This window comes from Motacilla alba, chromosome Z (assembly GCF_015832195.1).
Source record: "Motacilla alba alba isolate MOTALB_02 chromosome Z, Motacilla_alba_V1.0_pri, whole genome shotgun sequence".
NCBI lineage: Eukaryota > Metazoa > Chordata > Aves > Passeriformes > Motacillidae > Motacilla > Motacilla alba.
Genome location: NC_052046.1, coordinates 48,188,370 through 48,216,123, shown reverse-complemented (window position 1 = coordinate 48,216,123; position 27,754 = coordinate 48,188,370). Strand labels below are relative to the sequence as shown.

The following is a 27,754-nucleotide window of genomic DNA, read 5'->3' as shown; positions in this document are numbered from 1 at the left end:
ATGCCATGGAATCCCATAAGAAATTCTCTGATGTCTTTTACAACATAGAATGTGATAACAGGACTGGCAAATATATAAAATCCATGACCTGTCTACTAACCCAAATCAAACTTTATCTAACAAGTAAAAGTGCAACTCAGATTTTTTAATTTGAAAATTATGGAAGCTAATTAAATCTACCCAAAAAAAGTCTCTATGCTCAATACCTGTTAAAAAATGTGAACTTCACACAAGGAAATCTGAAAAACTTGCAGATAAATAAACTGATAGAGGAAATAAAAACTTTTGATAAAGGACGTACTTCTGTTTAAAATTAGTTAAATGCTGTAAATTAGACTATTTCCTGAAACTTTTCTGATATTTTGTCTCAGATCTAAAGATTAAAAAATGTGAATTCTAGCTAGCATATTCACAGATAACTATATAGAAAAGTAGAGGAAGAGGCTCCTTGAGAAACATTAAGGCAGTTCTTTTCAGTGATATTTTAATTAGGGCTACTTAACCTTGAAAAAATAAGGCAATTAAGGAAGTGGTAAAGAATAAGGTATTCACTGAATTTTCAAAGCATAGATCTGATCACACAGAAATCTTTACTAGATATGAACAATACTGCTATAGTTGCTGAATCTCTTATTTAAAACATACTGAAATATTCCTTACACAATTTAAGTCTAGCAAGTTTTATACAAGGGAAGAAATATGCAAGAAAGTTCATTCAAAACTACTTACCAATGACCTTAAAACAAGTGGTAGCAAACGTCACTGTCTGGCAGCAGAAAAATGTAGATTTAAATGAGTTAAACACCTATTCCTAAAATCCATTCCTTATTCAGCATAAAAATGCAAGATCCTAAGATTTAAATACATGTCCAGTAAAGGAATAACATTTCATTTATGAAAAGGCCCTAAAATGTTGAAACAAGAAAGTGCACAGTATTGATATATGAATTACTAACCTTGTTTGTCCTTACATGATTCAAGTTTCCAACAATGAATCAAAAATATATAAAGTACAAGCTTATAAAACTTCAGTAAATTTCCTGCCATTACCAACCCTATGAAGATATGATGATCACATGGAGTCTTAGAAAGCTAAAAAATATATGCACAGTTAATTTTTTACCAAAATACTGGTCAGGTTGGTATCAACAGCAGGTGATGTTGATAAAATAAGACATTTATACTAAAAGGTATATGAAAATTTTACTTCAAAAAGCAAAAAAAAAATTGTATTCACTATCTCAAAAAAAAGATCTTTTTGTGTACCTATCTGTCTTAAGCATATAGATTTTATTTTTGGAGTGTGCAGGAAGGTCACAAGGAAGGCTAAGGTTTATTTGGAATTAAATCTGGAAACGCATTTCAAGGACATTGGTAGTAAAAGGAAGATTAGGGGAAATGTGGGTCTGATGCAGAATGATGTAGGTGTCCTATAAAGGACACAGAGAAGGAGGGGATACTGAATGTCTCTTTGAGTTTAGTCTTTACTGCTAAAGGTAGGCCTCAGGGACCCCCGACCTCTGTAAGCAAGAGCATTAAAACAGGTTGCCCAGAGAGACTGTGGAGGCTGCTTCTCTGGAGACACCCAAAATCTACCTAAATGTGATTCTGTGCAACCTGTTCTAGCTGATTCTGCTTTAGCAGTGATGTTGGACTAGATGATCTCCAGAGGTCCTGTATAACCCAAACCACTCTGTGATTCACCCTATATTTAAACTGTATTTGCCCATTAAGAAAAATACTTGGAAATAGATTTCAATTTTTTTTCCCCAAAAGTCTCTGCATTCCAAAGTGTTCAGAAGATAATTCTTACCCATTATTTACAGCCTTAACTAAATAAACAAATTGTGAAGCAGAGGTTATCTAGATTTCCAGTGAATTCTTAGGCATGTGTTTATGAAACAGAACAGCCACAAAAGAATAAAGGCAGATCTTAGTTCCACAGTAGCCTGAAAACTGTCATTCAGTCATGTAAGAGAAGAAGATTACTAGCCATGGCATGTGTTTTACAGAAATGCAGATATAGAGAAAGAGCAGTAACAGATGAAAATTGGATTGAAAACACTGAAACACTACTGACAAAAATCGGATTCTGAAAAGTTAAAATAGGAAATTGGACATCTAAGTGTATGTTGGAGCTGCCAAGTTCAAGAAACACTTAGATCTCCAAATTCCTTTTTCTACTTTTAGGACTTTAGTTTCAATGCATAAAAAGTTTTGTAAAGGAAATTTAAGTGTCTAAAATGGAAATGTGAAAATTATTTAAATATTACTATGTTGTAGACATGATATATTATCAAAATAACTCTTAAACTACTAAAATGGCATGAACCATCACAATACTAGGGTTAAGATATATTCTCAAAATAATTTGAGGTTTTCTCTGAAGTTTAATGACCAAAGTTTTTATAAAAAATTAGTTCTTTCACTTTGTTAACTTTAAACCTCAGGAATTATGCTAGGCATAAAACAAATCCATGTATGACAGAGACATTCTTCAAAATAGGTCTGAAGTCCATTTCTGAAAGTATTTTTGCTCTATTTAAGGAGAGCGGCTGGAATAAACAAGAGAGAAGCTGAATATGTGGTCTGCTACTACTCAGTTGTTCAATAAGCCTTGAGCAAACTGAACACACTCTGTTCTGATTATAAAGATGAAATGCCTTCTTCAAAGGCAGCTTGATTTCTTCAAGCACACAATCTGTCTGTTGCAGAAAATAGGGACAATATTTTCCCAGCTATAGCACAATTTTCCTCATCCATCATAAATCATTTTCAGGCAGGCATATCTGTTCAAGCACAAGCTTCTCATATAAGAATGAGAATGATAGGGATCAATGCAATATCACTCTAAAGCAGCCAACATCTGGCAGGAGAGACAAAGAACTAATTTTTTTTTTGTAGTTCTAATGGTTTCCATGGCATTTTCCACACACATATGAATATTACAATGTTATTAAGATAACCAGTAGGTAAAGGCAATACAAAATAATTCATCATATAGCACAGTGAATTATTTTAATTGAAAAATGGTGTACTAGCATTAATATATTTAGAGATAATATGTTTAGAGTACAGATAATCAGAGATCTATAGAAAATAATTACATTAATGAAAAAGCATTATTTTTAACTTACAAAATCAACTCAAGATAATAGCACTGTCATTTACAGGATTTCTGCATCTTAGAAGTGCAAAGTCATTTATAGTGCAAACTCCCTAACTAAACATGAAGAAAAGGCAGAAGCAAAGAACGGGATGCTTGTTGTTTCTCTTGTAGTACCCAAATATAGAAAGTTGTAGCTACTTTGCTATTGCTTACGATGTAGCTGGAAACTGTCTGGAAAAAAGTCCTGATCAAGATCAGTCCCAGAAACCAATTCTGGTACACAGTTTGCATAGTGGAAATCTTTAAAATAAAAAAGTATCATCCCAACACATTTACATTTGTTTCCCAAAGCTAATGCTAATTTAATGACTGCAACATTAACACACACATTTAAAATAACCTGCGAATGTCTAAATCTAGAGAGTGTTTACTTCCACATGCTGCTGGATTTGCATATTTTTAGGGCGTCTTGCTGTCCTTGGTTAAATACACGTTTTTTAAATGTATGCTTGTAGCTTTTTTTTTCCACAATATGGTCTGCCATAATATACAGACTGTCAATATATATTTTTCCTGTTCTGGAATTAATGATTCGTTTAATGTTTACCCACAAAAATTATATAGGTTTTATTTAAGGCACTATATTTTTTGCTGATGTTGCTATCTTTTTTTTCCTTCCTTTTAACTTATCTTAAATATTCTGGGACAGGTTAACCTTGATGCATGCATTCATCTTTTCACCTAATATAAGATATTTTATTCAGTACATTAATCATTGTGACTGCAAAATTAACCTTATTAGATTGCCATTTATGTGTCTAAAAATAGCACTGCAGTCAGAGTGCGTTTGAAACAGAAGTAGATGAAGAAATGCAAAAGCTCATAAGGTAAGTTCAGAAATTTTATGTTTTAAATGTCTTAAATAAATAATAAAATGTCCTCATAAGTGGAAGTTTATGCATGCAAACAATTTCACAAAGGCATTTGCACAGTAGTCCCCTGTCTGTATTATTCCACCCAAGATTCCTTGTATTTCTGACTTTCTTCATACTTAATTTTTCATATTTCCCTTAAAGCTCCTTTTATACCTTGAGTTAAGAATATTCTCCTCCTTTGTTTTTTCCTGCCTCTTCCTGCATTCCCCTGCATCTTCCCCCAGTGAGCAAGAACCATCAAATGCCCCCTCAATCAGTTCACAGACAACACCAAGCTGGGCAGACGTGTTGATATGCTGGAGGATAGGAAGCTCTACAGAGGGATCCAGACGGGCTGGATTGATGGGCTGGGGCCAGTTGTATGAAGAGATCTTAAGGATTTCCTAATCCAAACACCCCTTCCATGAGAAGTGGTTTCTGTCACACGTTTCCTCTTTAAGGGGGGTGACTCCTCACACTCTTCTGTACTTCAGCATGTGTCCTTTCCATGGACTGCAGTCCTTCAGCTACTCAATGGTCCAGTGTGGGTCCCCCATGGAGGTCATTACTACATGCTCTACTTTAATTCATACAGGTTTCTCTCTTTCCTGTGACTAACAAAAGAAGTGTCAGGAAGTCTGACACTGGAAGTCACAATACTGCAAAACTGTACCTATGGAAAATGTAGTGATAGAGTGCCCATTGAAATTATCTATGACTTGGCTTGCAGAAGGAATTAACAGAAAAACCTTCTGGGTTCAAAAAGTAATTAGTGGAAGTCCAAAAAAGTTGCATATATAAAACTAGCAGTCTTTTGCTACTAAAGTGAAGCAAATTACGATCAAGAATAATGACTCTGCTCTCTAAGGAGGAGAATCATAGCAAACATGAATCACTGAGTCTAAGAAAGAGTCACCAGCTTTATCAAAACAGTGCACTCTCTAAACTTACAATGTGATTTTCACAGAGTACCTGTGATTCGGTTTTTCTTAATCTGCAACTTTGCATAATTGTGAGGTTTTTTTATACCATGGGAAGTCTCCAGTAAAATAAAAAGCTCCAACTCCTTTAAAAAGGAAGTTGTGAATATGTGTAAAAATGCATACGCAATTAATTCTACACCATTCACAAAATTATGCTACATACCATCAGAATAGAAACTGTTACAGTGACAACACTTCTGTGCAAATTCACAGGGTTCAAGATATTATGATAAAACAAACTTACAGTCTTCGGCTCAGTTTAATTAAACAACCAGTAGACCTCAGAATCTAAATGTATGTACAAAAATAAACAGACATAAACAAATTTGTCTTCTAAAAGAGAATTTACTAAAATAGTCATAATTTCTCCAAATTTTAGCTATTTTTGTCTATTAGTTTTAATTTATTTCTTGGGAAATAATTTTTAAAGGGAATATTCAAAACAAATAAAAGTGAAAACTCAATTCCAGCTGTGGAACGGATAAATCACTATTCTCATAGGGAAAAAATTAAATCCACAAAACTGCAGGCTGAATATATGTGTATTTCCATAGGTGTGTCAGAGAAGAAATAGTCAACATTAAATCAAAGAGGAATTCTATTTATTTTGTTCATCAAAACTCCTGCTCATTAATAACATTGATGTGCTTTTCTCCGTGAGTTAGATGGCTCATGTTTTCACTGAAATTGTCAGCCACGGGAAACTTGTTATTCAAACTGTGAATTGTTACACTTCTTCCCCCTCTTAACTCCTCCCTTTTAATCTCTTTATCTTATTACTCGCCTTTTAAAAGAAGAGCCATTAGTAATGTCAAGGAGAGAGTGCACAGCATAAACACTCCTGTGATACAGAACTATGAATTTTTTCCCAAGTTAAATCCAGAAATTATACTAGTTGAAAGGATCAGTATACATAGCCCCTAACAGATAAATATAATTACAGCAGGAGATTCTTCACAACCAAAATAGAGGTGATGATACGTAGACTTACGAGGAAGAATACAAATACAAATCAAGTGGACGAATTATTAGCAATATCTCTAATAAAGGTAGTATTTAAAGATATAAGATTTCCTATCACTTCTTGACCAAAACTCAACATATATTTTTTATGCTGTTTTACTGTATACCTCCTGAGGTCTAAAGAAGAAAAGTGAAAAGAATCATCATTTCCAGAGGGAAAAAAAATCCGGTAATTTAATATGCAAAGAGATTTGAGGCCTCTGCTCATTTTTAAGGTAAAAAAAGAGCAATGCAAAAGATTGGGCTTGGGAGTTTGAACTTTGCTGCATCTGAAACTACATCCTAAGGAATAGGAACACAATAAAAAGATTGAAGAATATAAAAGGGCACAACATGTGTTGTTCAAACACTTATACATTTATGGTAAAATTAAAGAAAATATAATATTGAGTAAATTAATTTATTTCCATGTTTCAACTAATCATTATCAAAGGGAATTATTTCTGTGCAAAAACATGTGTTTCACCACTTATAACAACTATTTCACTTGAGAATCATATCTTAACCAGAACTGTACCAATTACTAAAAGAGATGTATATATTGATTCTTCTAAGGTCTGGCTGAAAAAATCTTACAATAAATATCAAGAAAAGGGCAGAAAATACTTACAGTTCACTTTAAAAAGACAGTGACAGTAATATCACTGAGGACAGAGATCAAAATGTATGGTTGAAATAAGAAAAACTCTATTGTAGAACATATAGCTAAAAATACTTAACAGTACCTTATCTATAGTGACAGGAGTCCTAGGAATTATATATAATGGAGTTAGTCTTTCAAAAACTTCTCTAGTAATTAAATGATTTTAAGTAATAAATAAAATCCACATAAAATACAAACTTCCTAAAGTTATGAGACAGCAAATAAGGCATACATTTAGGACATCAGTACAGCAAGAAGACTAGAAAACTGAGAGCAAAATACATTGTAGCAGTAAACACTACAGTCACCATGATGCCTTGTAAACAAACTTCCAATATACAGAAAAGTGAAAACAAATATTTAACAATTAGCAGCAGGGAAGGGACAGAGAATAATGTCACCTAACGTCAGAATTTTTACATCCAAATTCAGCACTAACACACAATGAAGGGTTTTATAGGCAGCAGAAGGTGAAACATGGTTCATTTCAACCTATGAAAGACACCTATGGTCAGAGGAACCAGCCTTGGAAAAAACTACCTACTCCACATACTATTGAGAGAGTTTTGATAACTAGATAATTTGCAGATGTTATCTGCAAATAATACTCTTTCACCTCAGCTGTAATAAAAATTTTGCAGAGGATGAAAAAGCTGCTATAGCTGCGATAAGCCATAGGAAATAAAGACAATTGAAAACCAACTTCTGAAAAGAAAAATAGAAAGTAGGAAGCAGTGAATTTGCAGACAAAAGAATTATCTCTACTTAAGTCTACAAAAAGTGGTTACAAAGTAAAAAATCTTTTATCTAGTGAAGATTTCAACACACGGCCCTCAGAATTGGACAACTCCATCATTCTCACTCAGAGCAGTATTAAGAAAATTCTAAAAGTTACATCTGGTCAGCAGCCTTGTAAAAGGCCAATGACTCAGTTAAACATAGAACAGAAATAGCACAGTAACATGGTAGACTCTTTAAAATGTTGGAGATTCTTGCCTTAATGAACTTGAGTATGTCATTTAAGAAGTCAGCATAAAGGGATAACAGTCAGAAAAAATCTATAAAATAAATAGGGATTTAAGAGTTTTACTTCAAGTCTACATCTGTGTATTAGTTTAGAAAAGAGAAAATGTATTCCCCTAGAAGCAGAACTCCTAAATAAAGATACATAAAAAAGATCAATAGACTGCCCTGAATTTGATAGTTTGCATCCTTGAATTATTCATTACTGCCTGCAAGCCATACCTTCAATCTGCATTGCAATCATTAAAATAATCATTTTTTATTAAGTTTGAGATGATGGAATTGAAGCTTCCCTTTTTAGCTCCTATATATCTAACAACCCCCTTTTATCCAATGTCTGCATCAGCATTTAGCTATTTTTCTTAACTTGCATTTGATATTTTACTGGTGGCAATATTCAAGAAATAACAATCTGCATCACTGTTTGCAATACCAATATCGGATTTCAAAAGAGTTGCCATGGAAGAGACCAAGCTTCCCTACCTCTCAGATATGTTTTGTCAGTCTGTCTTAAGATGAGCAAAGACAATGTTGTAGCAGCTTATGCTCATTTAACATTTGGAAAATTGACTGATTTTCTTATTCCCCACAGCCATATGGATTACAAACTGATTTATTTCTCTTTGTTATGAAAACAATCTGAAGAGGAAGTATGAAGCAAATTTAAAAAGCAGGATAATTATGTAACAAGTAAAACACTGCATAATCTCATTATACCATAGATGGGTTTCGACAGTAAGAGTGACAAGAACATTTTGAATTAAAAGTCAACAAGATCAAAATGCATAAAATTAAATATATTTTAACATAATGTTTGACTGCAGCAAGAAATAAGTGAAGTCTAAGGCTTAGAAAAATATAGAATTAATGAGCTCTATGCATGGAGAACAGAATTCACTTGACAGGATAGAGTAACATAACAGAAGTTCCAATATTCTTCTTCTAGTCCAAGCTGCCAATTATTGGGGATCAAGGAAAGATGCAACCCTTTTCTAAAACTATATAATCTGCTTTTTCGTGTAGACTTCGGACATAATCTCTCAGGTTTTGTATCCTTTGCTCTCATTTATATTCATGCAAAAAGAAAATTATGCTCTTATTAATGGCTTATTAATTATCATTAATATTTACAAAGCTAGTCAGAGATAAGTAGGTTACAGCATCAGAAACCAGACTCTGAATTTGATGACCAAAACTTAAATATTTCATAATTTTTTTTTTAATAGACTGGGATTTGCTTGTTAAGATTTTAATTTCTTTGGTAGTTTCATTTTATTCCTACAATAAGTTAAAATGTTTTTATTCTCAAAAAATGCACAAAAAAAAAGCGCAAGTGTTTTGTTTTGGTTTCTTTCTTTTTTTTGTTTTTTAACTAAAAGCCAAGTTTCATGCACTGGGATCAATACTTTCGGGAATAGAAGTTTGCCATACATAGCAAGACAAAAGAAATTTTGTAGTACATTTTTAATCCTCAGAATAATTCTTTGTGTCTTAAAGGAGTACTTCTTTGGCTAGGTTTTTGATGTTTGTTTGCTTTTTACTGTCTTTCATCTCTTCAAGAGCTAAACTGCTTTGTATATTAAATTATCTAAACATTTTTAGTGTAGCTCTCTATAGTCTACAGCTTTGCTTACATTTGCAGCAATGCAGTAAGTCGCCTTTAAGTCTTTTGTAGAAATGTAATTTTCATTATTGAAAGAACATACCCAAATGCTTTCTTCTTGACGATATTGCTTCCAATTCTGTCCACTGTCACTGAACATCAGAAGGTAGCTTGTTACCCAGTCTGAGCTCCCATAACCACCTTGAGTAGCAACAGCAGTAATCTCAGTTCTTTCACCAAGATCAATCTGAAGCCATTGATATTTATTGGACACAAGTGGAGACCAGCCACCAGCACCTTAAAAAGAACGAAAAAGAGTGAAAAGTATTCCTAAAAATAGGCAATTTAGCACAAAACTTGTGCTATACATACAAAAATGTATAGAATATATAAAATATACAAAAGCAAATTAGATCATTTGAGCAACGTTATCTAATGAAAAATGTCCATCTCCAACACAGAGTTTTCAAACTAGATGATTGTTAGGAATCCTTTCCAACTCAAACAATTTGATAATTCTCTAATTCTAATTCAAGATATAGTTTCATCAAAATTATTTTAATATTATTTAGTAAGTATTCTGAAAAGGTATACTAGATTACTAGATATTTATAACCAAATACAACTATTCTAAATTATTAGGAATTGATTCAACCCTTTTCCCTGTCTTGAAGTTACACAATAAATTTTACAGAGTAATTTTTACCAACCAGACTCTTTAAGCCAAAAATCTGAATTTGTCTTTTTATTTTATGGGTCTCAATTTCATTTTATGTAGACTAGAAGATCTCCAGAGGTCCTGTATAACCTCAAGGATTCTTCATGATTCTGATCTGTGAGGCCTGGATATAGAAATTTGCATATGAAACAATGAAGCATAGTTAGATGGCAAATTTGCACATGCTCCTTAAAATGACCAAAATATTTGTAAGCACAATGATAAGAGAGTATGAGATATACACATGCAGTTGCAAGCACAGGCACACCTGTCTGCGAAGAAAAAATTTCACCCAAAGAGTAGAGCTACACCTCCAGTATTTTAACTAATCAGAAAGATATTAAAAGGAAGAAATTAAATCAATTCAGTGCTCATTTGTCTTCATTTGTTTTTTTGGTTTTTTTTACTCAGATCATGCTAGTTTTCCTGTAAAGCTGGGTGGAGAAGGTCAAAGGTAGGTATCAAACAATCTCATTAGAAAAAAACATCAGTTTACGGAACTACATTGCAAAATATGCAAGTATTCAGACACAGCATCTACAGAGTTCTATCAGAGAATGTTGAGGTTTATTATTTAAGAACAGATGTAGATCTAACTCTGAAAAAAAACAATGTAAGAGACACCTTCAAAAGTTCTTAAAGCATGCATACACAGATCCAGAACAGACATATCTACTTTCCACAACAATCAGCTAGCTACAATCCAATTTTATGCTTGTATGGGCTTCAAGATGTAGAAAAATTCATAGCTAAATACTACATGTTGCTTAATTCTGTTTAGAGTCATAAGCCAAGTCCTTAACATTACCTCCTTTAGAAAAGAAAAAGAAAAAAGAATTTTTACTTAGGGGTGCAAAAGGGACACTTAGATATAAAATGGTGGGAAATTATATAGGTATTCATAAATTGCAAAAAAAAAGTGAGGTCTGTTGACTCACTTGTCTGTTGACTCACGGTCTGTAGAAAACTAAGAGAAAAACATAAAGTCCCATATATGTAACAATTCCTTTGTCCTCACATTTAAGAGCTAATTAAAATGTAACAGAATTAAAACTATGGAGTTAAATACTGTGTGTATTTTTTTTTCTCTCTTTCTCTAAAACAGTATTTTGAATTTTATGGAAATATGTGATTTCAGTGGCTGCATCTCAATTACTCTAAAGCAGATTCCAAAGCTTTTCTTTATGACCACATAAATTCATCTTTTAGTGGCTGTGCAGAACAGTGTGGTGGCATCAAACAAGAAAACTTTGTGAACAGTCAGCATGGGAGGCTAAACACCCATAGGTGCACCCATAGGCAGAGTGGTGTACATTCACATCATATACTGTATCTGTGACATATGCCACGTAAGACTTAACTGCCACCTCAACTTCCAAAACCTCAGTTCATGCATGAACACTTACAGACACAACAGCATTCTGCCGTGCTGTGTTATTCAAAGCCTTCTTAGAATTAGGTGTCACCGCGCTAAGTTTGGTGACATTTTTGAACTTTCCACTTGAAAAGCACTTGAATTGTAGTCAATGGGAGTAGTCTAGAAGACTGTGCTGAGTACATAAGTTGTAAATTCCTTCTGAGACAAAACATCTTCACTTGGTGACAGCAGAACTTTATTCAGAATGAAGTAATGGAAGTAAGAAGGATTTCAAAGAAAATGCCTGAAAAGCAGTCTGTTATGGCAGCACTACTTGGTACTAGCCTGAGGTAAGTACTCCTATCTTTAGTACTGTGTTTTCCAGAAGTTTTTGCAAGGCATACCATCACGTAGTCTATACCCCTTCACCATTCTGCACTACATCCAGAAAAGAAAGAAGAGTAAGAGACACATATACACAGTGTTCTAATGTCAGGGCTGTTTGATTTGGGGCATTACAGTAAAGATACAGTCCCAGAAGCCACCTATTAGCCCTGTACTGACCAATACAAAATAAGACCCATAAAGAATAACTACTGAGCAGAAGCAGTATGATATCTCCAACAGCCTCTATTAAGCCACAGTCTGGACCACCAGGCAGAAGCCGAAACATGCTTCCTGAAAAACCACTACACTGGTTCGCGTGATGCTTTCATCCATCAAAGGCTTCTTCATGAGCTCTTTTGTCTGACTGTCCAGCAGCCAGGTGTCCTCCCAGCATCTGAGTGCCACCTGAAACATCACCTGAAACATCAGATATGAAATGTTTGCCCAGTCCTGCAGGAAACACTAGTAGAGCATATTAGCTTCTGACCCAGCATTCTTTACAGTGTGTCCTGTCCTTGCAGCAAGATTAATGTGTGTACCAAACTGTAGTCACTTTTGGCTGTCGAATATATCTGGGCATGGTGATGCACAGTTAGCTGCATAACAGATGTCAAAAGGATCTTGTTTGTCAGATTTCATGCTGTATGGTGTGGGTGTTTCTGGGAAGATCTGCAGAGGTCTTAAACAGCTTCTCACAGGGATGCAGATACCTTGTGTATTAAACAAGGCTGTGCCAAAATGTATGAACACGCACAAATAGAATAAGATTTACAGGAACATAATTTTGTCATCTCTAAACTTCCTGAATTATCAACTTTGAAGTTTTCACCTTATTTCTCTCCTCTCTTTTCTTTGTCAGTGTCTTTTATATAAAGCATATGTTTTCTTCAATTACATCTGAAACAATGTTCTACAGTGACTAATGAAACATCTTTTGTTGCAAACTAACAGCAAATCAGAAAAATAATTTTCAAAGGAGAGAAAACTTGTATGCAGAGTTCCTTTATTTGAAATTTATCTCAGGGGGCTTTTAACCCTTTTTATTTTCCACTGTCTTATGCCAATATTGAGATTTGTATGTAACATACCAAAAATCTACATTCAAGCTGCCCAAGCATGCAGGATTCATCCTTTATTTCTGTTTAAAACCCCAAGCATTACACAGTTTCTTTTTATGAAGAACATGCTTACTTCAAGTTGAACACACATGTAATACATAAAATCTTTTCATTTCACTTATAATTCCTATTATATTCTTTAAAATACCAGTGCTTGCAAAATGTTTTTACACGTAATGTAATTTTTATAAGTACATTAGTTTACTGAACACATTTAGCAATATTTTTTCTGAAGTAATAAGTCCTTTTCTTAACTCATGAATCTCTGTCTTTCAATTCCATTTTAGTAAGACCTTGCCACTTTTACTTGATGGCTCATAAGTAAATGAAGGATTTATGGTTACTGGGAGAATTACATCAAAGTTTAGAGCTTCCATCAGTCACTTATACATACTAATTGATAAAGAGCCTCCTTCATTTTACGTGATATTCATCAATAAATTGATTATTAAATGATTGAAAACATTCCTAAGTTTTTGATGTTTTAATTCATTAAAATTGACTAATTTGTGCTAGATTTAAAATCTAAGAAATCATGCATCTTTCATATTTCAAATTTGGCCTGTGAAATTCTGTTATTCTTGATTTCTGTTTCTACAATATTATAACATTTATTTTCAAGCCAATTCAGTCAAATATATTGGAGTTTCCTCACACATTCACTCCAAGCAATGCTCAGTGCTCTTCTGTGGGAGTTATACAAGGTGGCACCATTCATCAGTTCAGTCAGCAATTTCTTCATCACTATAACTGCCAAATTATAAACAAGACTGCAGCTTGAAATCTGTCCTGGATTTATGCACTAAAATTGAAGCAGAAGACTTGCTTTCCTTCAGATACCTCTAGATATTCTATTTCTAGAATTCAATTTTTATGCTCTTCATGTGTTGTTTAAATTTTATTATCTACCTTTCTTGCTTTTGGAGCTTAAAAATCCTCTGCCCTCTCCCATGACCATCAATATAAACAAATAACAGCACTGAATGGGTACTATTTCATTACTCTGGTTCCTGTCTGCTAGGATATGTGTTTAAAGAGCTTTTACTTTCATATTTCCTTAGCTTCACTGGGATGACAATATCATTATTACTAACAGTGAAAATAGAAAAAAAAACTCAGCAAAGTTAGCAAATAGCTACAAGAGAACAAAACTCAAAATGACTGAAGATATGGTCCAAAATCTCACATTTAGGGCAGAAAATACCTGAGTATAGCTACAGTGTATATACTATACAGTGTATATAGTATAACTATATCAGGTTAAAAACTTTTAACCCTGATGGCAGAAAATTTAACAGGTGATGCTTAAGCTTTCCAAACGGGCTCTACATAGTTATCAGGATGCCAAGCTACTGCTTCATTTTAAAAACTCTGAACAACATAGCATAGAAATTGATTTAAAGATTTCCCCTTTGTATGACCAGCACCCCACCTTTTGCTTACTTGGCTCCATGACTACAATCACCTATATTGTTATGTAAACCACAAAACAGGTCGCGCTCATACATGCCTTGACATCTGCTTCTTCACACGCAGTTCATTAGACCATTTAGCCAGCACCAGCACTTTTACACCACTCTTAAATTCCATTAATTTTTTTGCATATTTAATTGCAATAATTGTAAGAACTGTATTAGCAAAACTTAAGGTTTAAAACTAACAGACATCAGAAAGAATGCTTTCCTTTGATTAATCAAACTGTGTATTTCCCATATGGATCATTTAACAGAAGCTGATTTTAATTTCAAGTCAATAAAGTTGCAGCAGGGATGAATTTGCCTGCACTTGTTACAAAGCAGATTTTCTGCATGCAAGCAATTGACAACTGAGTCTTCTAAGGTTTTAGTGAAATGAAAAATGAACTCTTTTACAGCATTCAAAAACTTCTAAAATACAAAAATATGACACTATTTAATTTCTTAAGCTGAATAGTATCCTCTTTCACAAACCAAGAATTAAAAATCTAGGGGTACACCTGTTTACACAGTCCAAGGGTTTTGTCTCCAAGTTTATTGACAGAGTTTATTGTGGGGGGAAATATCTGATAAATGATGTTGATGTATTGCTAGCAGGTGACAATCCTCTTGGTCCCTTAAAAACGTGTGTGGAGTAACAGTACTGCTATAATAAACCCCAAGTCTTTTTCATTTTAGTTCTCCTACGTTTGAATGAGGCAATTCAAGACATAGAGCTCATACAATTACAAATTGCCATTTACAGCCTAGCAAAATGTAAGAAAAGTAATTATCAAGAAGAATCTAAATAGCCAAAGATGCCAAAGAGCATAAATCACAACTTGACTCATTTTTCAGAAAGGCTGTGGGAAAGTTATCACAGCAATGCTGTTCTGAGACATAAAAGACAAAGACAAAAGCCTCAAAATCTGAAAGACAAAAGACAAAAGCCTCAAAACCTGAAACCAGGGATAAACTGTGGCAAGTAAACCTGAGTAGAAATGAGGGACCTTGAGCTATGTGTAAGAAATATACGACATAGAATTTATTTTTTTTTCACACAGATTGAAGAAGCCTGAGAAGGACAGCTAGATCAGAACCCAGTTCTGCAGTTACTGCTTCACATATAAAATTTCTGCATAGTAATTTTCAGCCACATTTTTGATAGCTGTTCATCTTTTGCCTTTGATATGTAGTGTGATGCTCTGCCTAAGTGGAGATAAAACAGCCAGAACTTTACCATATTTGCCAAACTTATTGATTATATACGGAGAGGAGGAGCTTTTTTGTTGTTAAAGAGTACTGAGGCCAGCCTGACACATCAATCCCAAAGCTAAATATTCTGAGGATGTGAAGAACATTTCTCTACAGAAACTCATACCAGTGAGGATGCAACATATAGACATCCTTATGAAAGAACCAGCAAGTGATAATAGTCGTAATTTGTACGCAGCACACTACAACAATAATTTATCTAACGGCTGCTAAGCTGACAGAGCTGGATTCAAACATATGAACGACAGCAAACCATTTTATATTATGCAAGCCCATAGTATAAGTCCCTCTTGTTACAGCAGGGACTTGCAACACACTCCTTCTAGGAGTGCATGTGCAGATTTCTCCCTTGAGTGAAGACCACCCCTCAAAGCTACTTACTCTTTGAGGCCGAATGAAAGATTTGCCCAGGGTCATTGCTATGGTTGAGTAATATAAATCTGCTGTTAATAATTATCTTGCTAGTCTTAATAAAATTACTTCAATATTACTTTAAAAAAGTAGTAGATATAAATATACTGTGCAGGAAGTAACTATGATTAAAGTTTTTTTGTCTAATCACTATCATCATCCATTTCAAAAAACAACATACTTTATTCATATAAATATGTTTGGTTTGTGTCCTTAATCCTGTTGGAGAAAGTTACATAAAGGCTGAATTACACCTACATGAACCATTAGACATAAACTTTTGACTAAGTTTGGGACCAGGATGGATCCTGCCTCACCTAGACTCCTCTCTAAGAAGGAGTCTACAAAGCAAAGTGTTTCTTTCTGAACTTTGTGACTTCTCAGAAGAATCTCCTTGACAAATTTTATCTGAAGCTTCCATTCTATTGTTTTCTATGAGATTATTATCAGGACTAAAAAGTTTTTATCATAGTCACATATTATCTATATTTAAAACTATCATACTAAACAACCAATCTTAGCACCTAAAAAACCAAAGAGCATACAGTGCAGGAAAGCACAGCTCTTCTAAAAGAGCTGTTCTTGCCTGATGAAAGACGTGTGTCTAACTGGTCTCAAAATGCACAGCCATGGAAACAGAATCACCAAATATTCCAAATGGAAGAGGCTCACAAGGATCATTGAGTCCACGTCTTAAGCGAATGGCCCATAAATGGATCAAATCTGCATCCTAGGTGTCATTAGCACCATACTGCAACCAATTGGTGTTTTCATCTCCACAGTCTCTTCTCCTTCTAATTTTAAGATTTGCAAGTTATGATGATATACGGCATTCAGCCAAACTGTAAAATCACCAAAATATCTCTTTAAAGATTGCTAGAACAAGGGGCTTTGAATAGTTGGGGAATCTTAAGACTTCTAGTACACAGTTACTTTCTTCATGAAAGAGACATTACTGATATGAAGGAGACTAAAAGCAGGTGTTACCTGTCATCTTACCAGTGTATAAAAAGATTGCATGGCTGTCCTTCAGGACAGTGTCATGGTTTAGTATCCTTCCAAAACTGAAATTTCCTATGATTTCATAGGAAATCATTCAATGTCTCCACAACTGCCCTTCTATTTTACAATGGTTTAAATAATGCAAGTTGTATCTTGGAAACCAAATATTAGCTGACGCTGTTGTTACTACTAAGATGAACTGATGAAAATTAAGAAATACTTGTACATAATCCAGCTTCATGTGTAGCTTCTCAGCTGTTTTCTAGTCTTGTCTTCCTACGTTGCGAATTGACAAATATGGATTAAGCTCAATATAAAAAAAAGTACAGAAACAGAATGGAATCTTGGATATATTTCAAGGAATCAAAAACAAGATCTGCCCTTCAAAGAACTCTTCTGAATTTTGTCCACTTTTGGAAAACAGTACTTATCTCTGTATATTACAACAAAACCAAATATGATGCACTATATAAACCCTGAAGGTCTTCAGTACTACCCCTTCCTTCCTTCCTGAACATGTAAGCTGTCATTTTCTGGATTGTTAGGGAAGCTCTTGGCCAGATTTCAGAAAATACTGTGAGAGAATAACTAAGAGACACATTTTTGAGGGCCTAATAACAGAACTTCTCACTCACAGGAATATATAATGAGACATACTGTTTGAATAAAGACTGAAAAGTCCCATGAATGGCATTTGACTCTGAAACCTTGTAAGTTACTTTTGCTGTTAAGAAATGAATGAAGAAATCTTGCCTCCTAAAATCTGAAGAATGAGATTAATCTACCTGAATAATTTCCAGAAATAAGTATAGACATAAGAAGTATGTTTTGGCTTATCCATGTAAGGAAGTTAGGTTTTCTAAGGAGTATTTCACATGTGACATGCAGAGCTGTCTTAATAGAAATCAAAACTACTAAAAAATTTCATCTATGTTTGAGGCAGAACATAGAAAGAGCTATACTAATGCTTCAATCAGACAGAACTTTCTGAGGGAGGTAGGTGTAGCAGTTACTTCAGTGGCCTCAAAGTTAGAATAAGCTTAATTTTGTAGGAAGGTCTAACCTTATTTTAAGATATTCTGGAACTGAATATAAATTAAGAAAACATGTACAATCTGAGAAGAGAAGGAGCAATTGCGTTTATTTTTTAACTGTCAGAATATTTAATATTTAAGGAACTTAACTTTCAAAATTGTGACAGGCACTATAAAATGAATATTAGGTTTTAGTTATAATTTGTGACAAGTAGTAGTTACTATGTCAGGAGGCGTTTCAGAGGCATTTTGAATTTGAATCAGCACAACACAAAGGCACTAGAAAATTGTATTAATAGTGACAAAGTTGGATCTACTTTGCATCATTCAAACAGAAGAAGGTAGATAACTTTATTTCACTCCCCCTTCTGCATTAACAGTAAATTAGGTGAGTGAGCGAGTCAGTGAATCCCATTTTACATTTCTTCAGAAAGCTCTAAAGACATTTCTCCTCAATTAATCATTATGTAAATATATCAAAGGAGATAGTTTGACGAGCTGACATAGTTTATCAAAAGGAAAGCATACTGGCAACGGTTCAAAGACCGATCAAAGCCACTATTTTGCTCAGATTTTTCATCACCAGCATACCACACAGTGCTATGAATCAGTGCCCTATAGTAGGAAACATCTTTTGCGTGCACTGAAAAGCCCAAGTTTGAGTAAGAACTTTTATATATGTAATGAAGCTGTAATTGTGTAGGATATAATCTGAGCCACTTCTGAGCACTATTCTAAAAAGGTGTTTTTTTCTTCCTCCAGCAGGAGACAGGTACTAAAAAAATATTATTCCAAGAGATTTGTGCCGAAGAAAAGGATGTGTTCTCCACAGAGTTTCTTAGGAAAAACTGTTTTGGAAATGTGCCAGTTCATTGCAAGACTTACATCATTCTTGGCTATTACCATCCACTTTTACTTGATGATAAGCAAACTATCTCCCTTACTACAAAATAGGAATTTCACATAGCAGTTGTACACCTTTTTGGTGTTGTACTCTGACAATAATCCAAGACTGAATGTGAAACGGAACTTAATCTGGGAGACTGTCTCCTCCTTAGAACAGATTCTTGCAATAGCACTATTCTCTACCTCTAGCCTCTGGTCATATCCAGGTTTAGCACGCTGTACTAGTAAATCCTGCTCTGCATGAAGTTTGGTTCACTACTTCTGATATTTAATCTTCTCTCTCTTTCTCCATCAATGAAGTGAGGATCACTTAAAATTCATCACTGTACATTTTACCTGAGGCACTTATTCTGTTCATAGATGATGAAAAGAAAATTTAGTGGGGAAAAAAAAATAATGAAACTTCATTGCCACCACCTTTCACTACACCACTGAGTTTACGCAGCGTTCTCAGTTAAATTACATCAGTAATTTCTTGTATATAGAGCATATAAACAACTGTGTGGAAATGAAAAATATGTATTTATTGTATAAATAATATTCGTTATAATGAAACAACAACAAAAAACCCATGGTTAGCTCAAATATGCCATTCACCACAGTTTTATAAAGTCATATGACTTTTTCAAGCTAATAAATTTTTACATGTTCTTCACAGAGCAGCTGCTTTCACTGAGCCACCTGTATTTGTTTCCCTCACTCAGTGGTCTTGCCTAAAAAATGTTACAATCTTGCAATTTAAAGCTAGTAGTGATAATTAGCCACAGTTTTCATGGCCAAAAATATGTTTATACTGAGAATGAGTTTTTACAATTAAACATCTGCAGTTAATTCACTTGCAGACATTTTTGTATTCTTCTTTCTTTCTTTCTTGTTTTGCTTTCATTAATTCCAGGGTGAAACAATTAGGCAAACCCAAAATTTGAAACCAAATGAAACTTTTTTTTTTTTTTTAGCATTTACTCCTGTTCACTTCAAGCTAGTGGGCCATCCCAATATTTTACTGATTACAGCCAAGAATTCAAAGAAAATGAAAGCAAGCACAAAACATTTTTGCAGTGATCAGTTGGCCTTAGTACATCTGACACAAGAAGACTGAGTACTTTAAGTATTTGTTACTGTGACAGCATTCTGATGAGATTTCCAGGGTAATTGAATTAAATTTCCTAATACCAGCTACAATCTCCAGTGATGTGGATTACACAAAATACGTGTATCTAAATTGTATTTTTCTCATCCAAACATGGTACTGTATAAACTGGCTTGTACTGATAAATAAGAAACCCAGCCTGGTTTCATAAATTGGGCCTTGGGTTGATAGACAGGGACCTTCACCTATCATGTTCCATCCTGAGTTGCAGTCATCTCCCTGGTCAGGAGCTGGGCTGTGAGAGGATCAGACCAACGAGCTGTAGAGACTCAGCAGTTTTGAACTCTGTATAAGAAGGCTGTCACAATAAGACAGGCTGTTTGTCCCATGGAGCTTTGGTGTGTGTGTGTGGTTCCTGTCTCCAATCACCGACCCCACAGAACATGTGGATTGTAAAATTATACAAACATTCATTTGTGATTTGTGTTCCTATCTCCTCAAATATAAATCCATCACTTTAATAGGAAATAGTGACACTTATTCAGAACAGATTGATACAGGTACGAAATAACTTTTATTTTTTTTAATTCACTGTAAAAAAAACCTGGTAGATGAGTATTTCAGGTACTATTGTACTTTGTACTTTGAGGATTTGCCTACTGCTTTGAAGAATGTCGTACAGCAGTATCAGTGAACTGTAGAAGGATCAGCAACAAGTTCAAAAATACTATCCATCAAAATCTTAAACCCCCTGACATTTATCACCCAGTTCTAAAATATAACTAGACGTATCATCTCCTGTTTTACTTAGCAAAGTGATATGTTTATACTTTACAACAAAATGAGCAGGACAGTACCTTTGAGCTGATGAACATGTTTGTGCTTGTCATTTTTATCACTACTTTAATCTCAATCCTCAATAATCCACTTTGGTACTTCCGGTGGTACTTCTGGAAAATCTATTTCAGCCTTCAAAATGCTGATTCACTGACTCTGACACCTGTTTCAGTACACATGATGCTTCCAGTACAAAAATGCAAACAGAAAAAATATTGACAGCCACAGCTTCCAAGCAAAAATACTCTATGTATACATATTTAAAACAGAAAAGCTCTACATTATTTCCATTATTGTGGGTGTAAATTACTACAAGCGGCATCAGAGACACGATGGCCAGCTCCAGCTGGTTATGAGCCTGCATGTGTATCTTACATGCACAAAGAGAATGTGATTTTTAAAGAAAAGTGCAGTGTCAGTCCTTTTTTAGTCTTTAAAGTCTGTTTGTGCTTACACGCACAATAATAGGAATATTTTGCAGTGGAATGACAGATAGTCTATAAGTCAACTGAATTGCCCAGTCTGATTACATTTTGGCTTTGTGTAAGGTACAATTACAACATTATGCAGTAAATGTGCAGTTCCACTTCTGTACATGTTTGAGCAACTTGATCTGACAAGAACATTAAAGGATGAGGTAAAACTGGTACATGCATTATCCCCTACATATACAGTATTTCCCTAATTTGGTGCTCTAGATATTACTCACTGCATTTTGTTACAAAACAAATGTTTAGCTTACAAATATACTTCACATGACACTTAACATTTCATTAATTGGTATTTACAGATTTACTATGCCAGATCCTCAGCTGGGAAGTTAGTATAACTCTCCCTAATGCCTGTATTTAGTTTCCAATAATATTTTTCATATTGACCTGAATAATAAAATGTTGCTAGAGAAATTTATTATGGAGCTTTTGCGAAGTCCAGATTTGACCAACAGTCTAAGATTCTTATTCTCATAAAAAAGAATTTAATAAAAAGATATACTTCTTCTCTTGAAATCCAAGTCAATTTCTGGTTTGGGTATTTGTTTATCATCTCTGTTTTTCAGAATTCATGCATTATGATCTCATTATTTCCCCACATAATTTGGAAAGAAGTGCTCAGAAATAGGAAGAGATTTAAATATTTTAAGTTTGAGGTTTCAACCTTTTTGTACAGCATTGACTTCTGACTCAGTTTTATTGGCATAAAGCCTGAGAGTATAGCAATGATGACTAGAAAAAATAACAGAGAAAATGGAATTGAGCTAGACTAATGGAATTTCATGATTAAGAAATATAATCACATCTGTCTTAATTATCTAGGAGGTAACATCTTTGTTGATTAAATGTTTAAATTGTAGGTGGTACACTCTTAATAAAAGAGCTTTATTATTGTTCCAATTGTTTTATTGTTACAATATTGGAGGGGAAAAATATTAATTGAGTTACTTAACAATGAAAAAAACCCTGCAGTTCCATTCACTTAAGTTTTTGTCCCTTTGTCAACTTCATTTTTCAGCACTCTGGATTTTTTTTTTCCAGAGTATTATGATAATACTCAGAGTATTATGATAGTCCTCATTTGTGATTTTCAAAAGTAGCATTATAATGTTTATGAAACTAAATCAGCCAATCTCAACAGAAAAATGACTACTTCAGGGATTTTTTTATTTGCATCAGACTTAAGACAACTGGTGTATAACTAATGCACAACTAAGCTGTATTACTTCTAAAATTATGTTTAACTAAAAAGCTTTTCTCACACTAAAAAATGTGTATTCATGCATATTTAGATCCCATCTTTAAAGGTCATCATAGCTTTTTACTTTTAATAACAGCCATTATGGACAGCTACTGGAATCAGACTATATAATATATGTAATGATAAATAAATCATAGTAGTGGTTGTGTAGAAAAGTTTCTACAGTTTTCAGAAAAGCAGCAGCACTCATAAAAACCTTGATGGATTGAACAGAGCAACTTCTGCAGGCTACCATGATCCAACTTTACTTTTTCCTTCATAAGTTTTATATTACTTAAAATATTGCAGGGAATATAAGTAACAGACAAAATGAAACTTAATGCAATCCAGTGCAACTTACTAATGTTTATATTGTCTTCTCTTGCCCTTAAAAATTCATTTTGAGACTTCTTTAGCAGGATTTTGATGAACTGTAAGTTTGTCTTTTATCAGGAATTAATAACCAAATTATTGTATTTTTAGGTATAAAATCACTAACTTGCCAACTATTTTCAACTTCTTGCAACATACAGGTAAATAAAATGTTAATTAATAAAATAAAAAGACAGGACAAAATAAAAGGCAAAAATACAGAAAATAATAGGATGTGTCCAGACAATATTTTTCCTTCATTTAAATCTATATTTATACAATTATTTATTCCCAACTACAAGCTATTGTTGTGGTGCTGCTCTTTATGTAAAAATGTTCATATACCAGCTTAACTAACTCTATATCCTGAAATATTATCCTGGATGACAGGATATCCATGATTTTCTAGATAGACATTCAATTAAAAATCATACTGTTATCTCCACATATTTTTTTTTAATGTGTAAAGTGTTATGGAACTGTAAACTGCTTTGAGTTGAAGTTTTAGGTCTCTATATTTAAAACATTTTTTGAAGTAGATTATGACAGTAAACATCACAGATATATATATGTATACATACATATACATATATATGTATATTATATGCAGAAATATACAAAAACACATCATATATATATATATATGTGTTTGTGTGTGTATGTATGTATATACATGTATAATAGAAAAAGATGTCCTTAACATCCTTTAAACTCTAAAAGCGTATTATTAATTTGTTATAGCAATTTAAGGTGGCTAAAAATTGTACTTTACTAACTGGATTGAAAATGGATTTATGAATTCAAGAACTCACTTCTGTTTACTGCTGGGTAGTCCAAAGAGATTCAAGGATTGAAGCCAAATTGATTAAAAGCTGTCCAAGAATAAAAACTCACCCTCTGCCTCTAAGAGATGTGGATTTAGGGCTTTAAACTTCTAACTGAGACATTATGTATGTTTACACTTTTGCCTACATCATAATACTTTGTTTTTCTTGGGTTTGCAGGTTTCAGTCCTCATGAGGAAATTCTGTCTACTTATACAGGGTAATCAAGATGTAGTACAGTAAAGATTTCTTCATTCTGAAAACTAATATTTATAGAATATTGATCTTTGTTATTAAATAAGTAGAGAGTAGTTAATAACTGTTAGTAATTAAAGGTGGATATTAAATTAGTTATGCACTAACATTTTAATCTTTTTTCGTTGTCGTTGACATTTGTAGAAAGAAATAACCTTTATCATATTACCAGTCTCTCCGTTTACTGGGCTACAACAAAATCACAAGCTAAATAAAAGGAAATAATTTCCAATTGCTTTTGCCAGAATTTTAGTTTTAGAGTTGTGCAATAATAATAATAATGTTGACTGAGTGTAGAAACTGTCAAATACTGCAGTGGGTTGAAAAGTTTATATTCTGCCTACCGATACTAAACTAGTTTTCTATCTTAAGAGAAGACCAAAATAGAAGCCAAAACCTCACAAAAAGCCTATGATATGCTTTAAAAATTATGCCAACAAATGAAAAGGAATACAGATACTGCACATAAAATTTGGCTAGCAAGGTCAACATGATCTTAATTCTGATAATTAAATTTAACTGGAGTTCCCAGCAAAAAAATAATTTTCAACAGAAATAAACCTGCTGTCCTAGTCAAGCTAGAATGCTATTGTAATGCAGCAGATGACAGATTAAAAAAGGGTGTTAAAAAACTCAAATTTTTCACAATGCTATTTGTTGGGAAGCAGGGTAATAAGCTTTCCCTTTTTTGTCATCAGAGATATTTTATCCAACATCTCTCATCTCCCACCTACTACAGGCAGTCATAAAATAACACACAAAACTAGGCTGCCCAAGTTCGAACCGTAAAATTTTTACATGCTTTGCATTTTAAAGTGTCATAGAGAAATTTCTCTTCTGGAAAGTAATCAGGATTTTTGGAGAGCTACTAACATATAGCTACTTCAAAAATAAGACAAGCAAGAATGTTCTATTCCCTAACACTTTTACAGGGTATATCCGCAGTATCACAGACTTACCTGGGGGTGAAAGGGAGGAAATTAAATTGAATGCTTTTGTAAAATACACTAGTATAGAATTAATTTGTGCAATTTTTAAATGGTAAAATCAAATATACAAATATATGATATGCCACACCAAGATATTATACTCTTAGCAAAAAGACAGTATCTGCTCTTAGGTAACAAAGTGTTGGTAATTCAGAGATCAAAGTACAGCCTGTAGCAAAAAACTCAATGACAAAAAATCCCCCACAAATATTATGCTAGGTTTTTTTTCTTACTTAGTATCTGACAATGTACCATATGAGCTACCAGAGAAATAAGAGCTCTGATAGGTGAAATTCCACTTTCAATTGTTATTCCTTTAGCAATTAAGCATTAACAAGTATGTTGCATTTTACTGAATAGGATACTATAAAAAAGGGCTTGGAATGGGCCACAAATCAATCACAAACCTGCCCTCAGCTGATCATATTATAGGGGCCTTTTAAAGTTAGATGTCAGCTCTGAATGTTGATTGCCCAACCATAGTTTGCCAAGAGCTACATGTTCTTCCTCCCTTATTAAGTTACATGAAATTGAAAAGATACAGATCTGGATTTCAAATCCACTGATCTGTAGAAAAGGTACGAAGAATTACATTATAGGAAATCTTGGTAGTATGGTTTATTATTAAGGTTATCCATTATTTCCAGGTATTTCAAATTCAGTCAGACTTATAACTAGACTGAAAACCTGCAGTTTTCGGGTTTATTTCCTCTCTTTTTCTAGTTTTCCTTTCAGTTTTTTCTTATCTGAGAAATGCCTTTAGCATTTGAAGACTCATACAAGGATTTTGTTTGTTATTAGGTGATGAGTATGTGCCAAGAATATGCTTTTTCTCTGCCTTTTTCTTATCAACCACATTTGGCTGAAATATAAAACAGAAACAAATGATCAAGATATTATTAGGTTATTAGTTAACCCTGAAAGGTCTGCTTGCATTACTCCACAGAAGTACTATCGCTGCTGAGATTTATGGGCTAACACCAGGTACAAGAACTGAAATGAGGAAATTTATTTTGCAGTTCATATCCATCTGCTTTCTTTCGGTGAAGAGAAAATTCAATATAGGAAGATTAGAATTTGATCAAAGATGAGAAATATAGATTGGTACAAGAAGACTGTGACTTAAAGAGGACTTCTGCTATAGCAGTTTAAAATAACTGCACCAGATTCATCATAAATACTGAATGTGTGAGTATATGAAGTATTTACGTAGGCTGGATAACGGAATGGCAACAAATGACACACAGAAAGAATAAATTGCGATTTTGGAAAGAACATGTTCCTTGAATGTTGGTTTCTATTTTGTTTGTTTATTTTTTGCCCATATACATGGATGCTGTAAGATGAAGAAAAAAACAAGGTAAAAGATGTTGCACAAATGAAGGATATTGTCAATAGTCAACTTTTTGACATAGATGAGATTATTAATATACCATTTGCTTTTGATTCCATGAGAAGTCAAAAGCTTATTGGTACCAAAACATGAATCATTTGCAGGTGACAATCAATTTTCATAGGGATTTTGAGGTGGAAAATGTATTCTGAAAACTATTTTCCTGTTATGTGGGACAACCTGTATCTGTAAGATCAGTTCTTACCTGTGACAGTCAGCCAGGAGCACTGCCTTCATATCTGGTTTGAATTTCTGGTAGTTCAACTGTGAAATTGAGTCCAGGCAGTCTGGAACATGGACTAAAGGCCAGAAGGACATTTGTAACCACATAAGCCAAAACTGCCCCAGCAAGCACAAAGCCACAAAAATAATTGTGTCTTTGTCTTTTCTGATCTTAGAAATTGTGAAAATGTTAGGGAAATGAGTGTAAAAAGCACAAAAAAGGACCTACTGCAAGTGGAATATAGCCAGAAACTGTACTGGGAAAATGGTTTCCCTCAAGCAAAATTTTGACATTTAGAAAATTCTTCTTGTTTTTTTTTTATTATGTATGCCCTCCCAGGATGAGGCTCCAGCTGCTTCAGATCCTGGCACTAGGTCAAACAGCACAGCAGTATTCATACTGCTACTTCTGGTGTTATAATTCTGTGTGCCACAAATCCCAGTTCAGTCTCAATTTCACCAAATTTTTCCTGGTCTCTTTGCAATCCCCAGACCCAGAAAATGATGAACACCTGAGAGAGAACTGCTTAAAAGCAGCTTACAAAATCCCATTCTAGCTGAAAATACTGCCTTTCAGACTACAGTGAGAGGCATGATCAGTCACATAGATGAATGTGGAAACAAGTTTTTAAGAATTCTGGGAAACATGAACACAGACAACTTTTCTGGATTTGTTAGAGAAAAAATACCTTGCATGCTATTGAGAAATGATAACAAAGCCATGGTGGGGTTTGTGCCTTGTCATTTCAGTGTGAAGAATCCTATGCACACATATGGCCCCCTTAGCATCTCTACCCATACCAGTCTGATTATGTTAATCTTTGTCTCCATGTAAACATAGCAGAAAACTTTAAGGACCCAACAAGAATCACATAACTAATTTTATGTGACAAATACTCATGTAGCAGCAAAAAAAAAAAAGAGATTATTTGTTGCAGTTATAAAAAGAAGGTGAGGTGGGCTTTTTTGTTTGTTTTATTTTGCTTTATCAGGAAGTAAGCTGAAATTACTTTTTTTTTTATATGTATATGTATGTATGTGTCTAGCAAAAGATTAAATGATAAAAGCTTTTTCATATTTC

General features: G+C 33.8%; 1 protein-coding gene across 1 annotated transcript in view; it reads right to left on the bottom strand.

Moving 5' to 3' along the window:
- LOC119696064 (contactin-associated protein-like 4) overlaps positions 1 to 27,754 on the bottom strand; it is a 192,190-nt gene that overhangs the window by 105,984 nt on the left and 58,452 nt on the right. The window contains exon 3 of the mRNA XM_038125580.1: positions 9,402 to 9,595. Coding sequence (XP_037981508.1) covers positions 9,402 to 9,595 — 194 coding nt within the window. The remainder of the gene's footprint in view (positions 1 to 9,401; positions 9,596 to 27,754) is intronic.